This window comes from Phalaenopsis equestris, unplaced genomic scaffold, assembly GCF_001263595.1.
Source record: "Phalaenopsis equestris unplaced genomic scaffold, ASM126359v1 Scaffold194016, whole genome shotgun sequence".
Lineage (NCBI taxonomy): Eukaryota > Viridiplantae > Streptophyta > Magnoliopsida > Asparagales > Orchidaceae > Phalaenopsis > Phalaenopsis equestris.
This window is the reverse complement of record NW_018213965.1, coordinates 1-1,106: the sequence shown is the minus strand read 5'-3', so window position 1 is coordinate 1,106 and position 1,106 is coordinate 1. Positions and strand designations below refer to the sequence as shown.

At 32.9% G+C, this 1,106-nt stretch overlaps 1 protein-coding gene across 1 annotated transcript; it reads left to right on the top strand.

Moving 5' to 3' along the window:
• Nucleotides 1–94: 94 nt before the first annotated feature.
• LOC110034857 (flowering time control protein FY-like) lies at nt 95–1,095 on the top strand (the record flags this gene model as incomplete). Its single annotated transcript, XM_020739094.1, has 4 exons — nt 95–164; nt 331–435; nt 840–935; nt 1,013–1,095. Coding segments are annotated over exons 2-4 (284 nt in total), but the record flags the coding sequence as incomplete, so codon positions are not given.
• Nucleotides 1,096–1,106: the final 11 nt, after the last annotated feature.

Genomic DNA, 1,106 nt, shown 5'->3' with positions numbered 1-1,106 from the left:
TTTTTTTTTAAAGTTTTGCTTATTATCATATTTTCTAGGATAAATCAACAAAGGAAACAAAGGCACTAACTCATTTTGTTCATCACTTTATTCAGGTTCGTACTTGGCAGCGAGATGCTAGAGACAGGACATTGCTGCAACCTACTTCTGCTGCGGCTGTAGACGTTAGTATTTTATAGATTTTTCAGAATTTTTTTTTATAATTACATTGTCGAAGGAGTTTTCATTATAATCCTTTGTTGCACATGTTCAAAATGCATTTTTCATATTTTCTATTTTTTGAATCTTGATAATATATTTTATATCATCTGAAGTTTGATAATAATGCAGATGTTACCAACTGTTGCCTGTGCTGATAATCCGTCCACAAGTTTTGCTGCTAAATTTGTCCATGCCTCTACCAACAAGAATAGATGTTCTATCAATAAAGTCTTGGTATGTTATTCAAATTATAGTGATCATATTTGCCAAGAAAGGATATTTTTTTATTTATTCCCCTTATTGCCAAGTTTCTGATTTACCTTCCTCCCGTTGATGTGGAAATTTTTTTATTTTCTTCAAGTTCATGCATATAGATAGATTATTGAAGGTTTAGTCATGCATATTTATATCATCTATCATATGAGATAACCGTGTATTCATGTTTGTTTAATAGAATATTCCAATATCTTGAAGGTTTAAGTTGCTTTGTGCATGCTTACTTTTTTTTCCTCACGTAGTGAAGTTTCCTAAAACCAGTCTACAGATTGGTCTCTTTTTTCAGTCATTGTACTCTAGGGATTTTTGTCGAATACTGACGCATTCTAATTGGATTCTTATGCAATTCAAATCGAGTGCAGTGGACTCCTACAGGACGGCGTCTTATTACAGGTTCGCAGAGTGGTGAATTCACACTTTGGAATGGGCAATCTTTTAATTTTGAAATGATCCTTCAGGTAAAATATTGAAACTCACTTGAATTCGGATAGAATATATTGGAATTCATTCTTTTTTTGTTCCTGTGAATTTTCAGGCTCATGATAATGCAATTAAATCAATGGTGTGGAGCCACAATGAAAATTGGATGGTTACTGGCGATGATGGGGGATCAATCAAGTACCATTAAT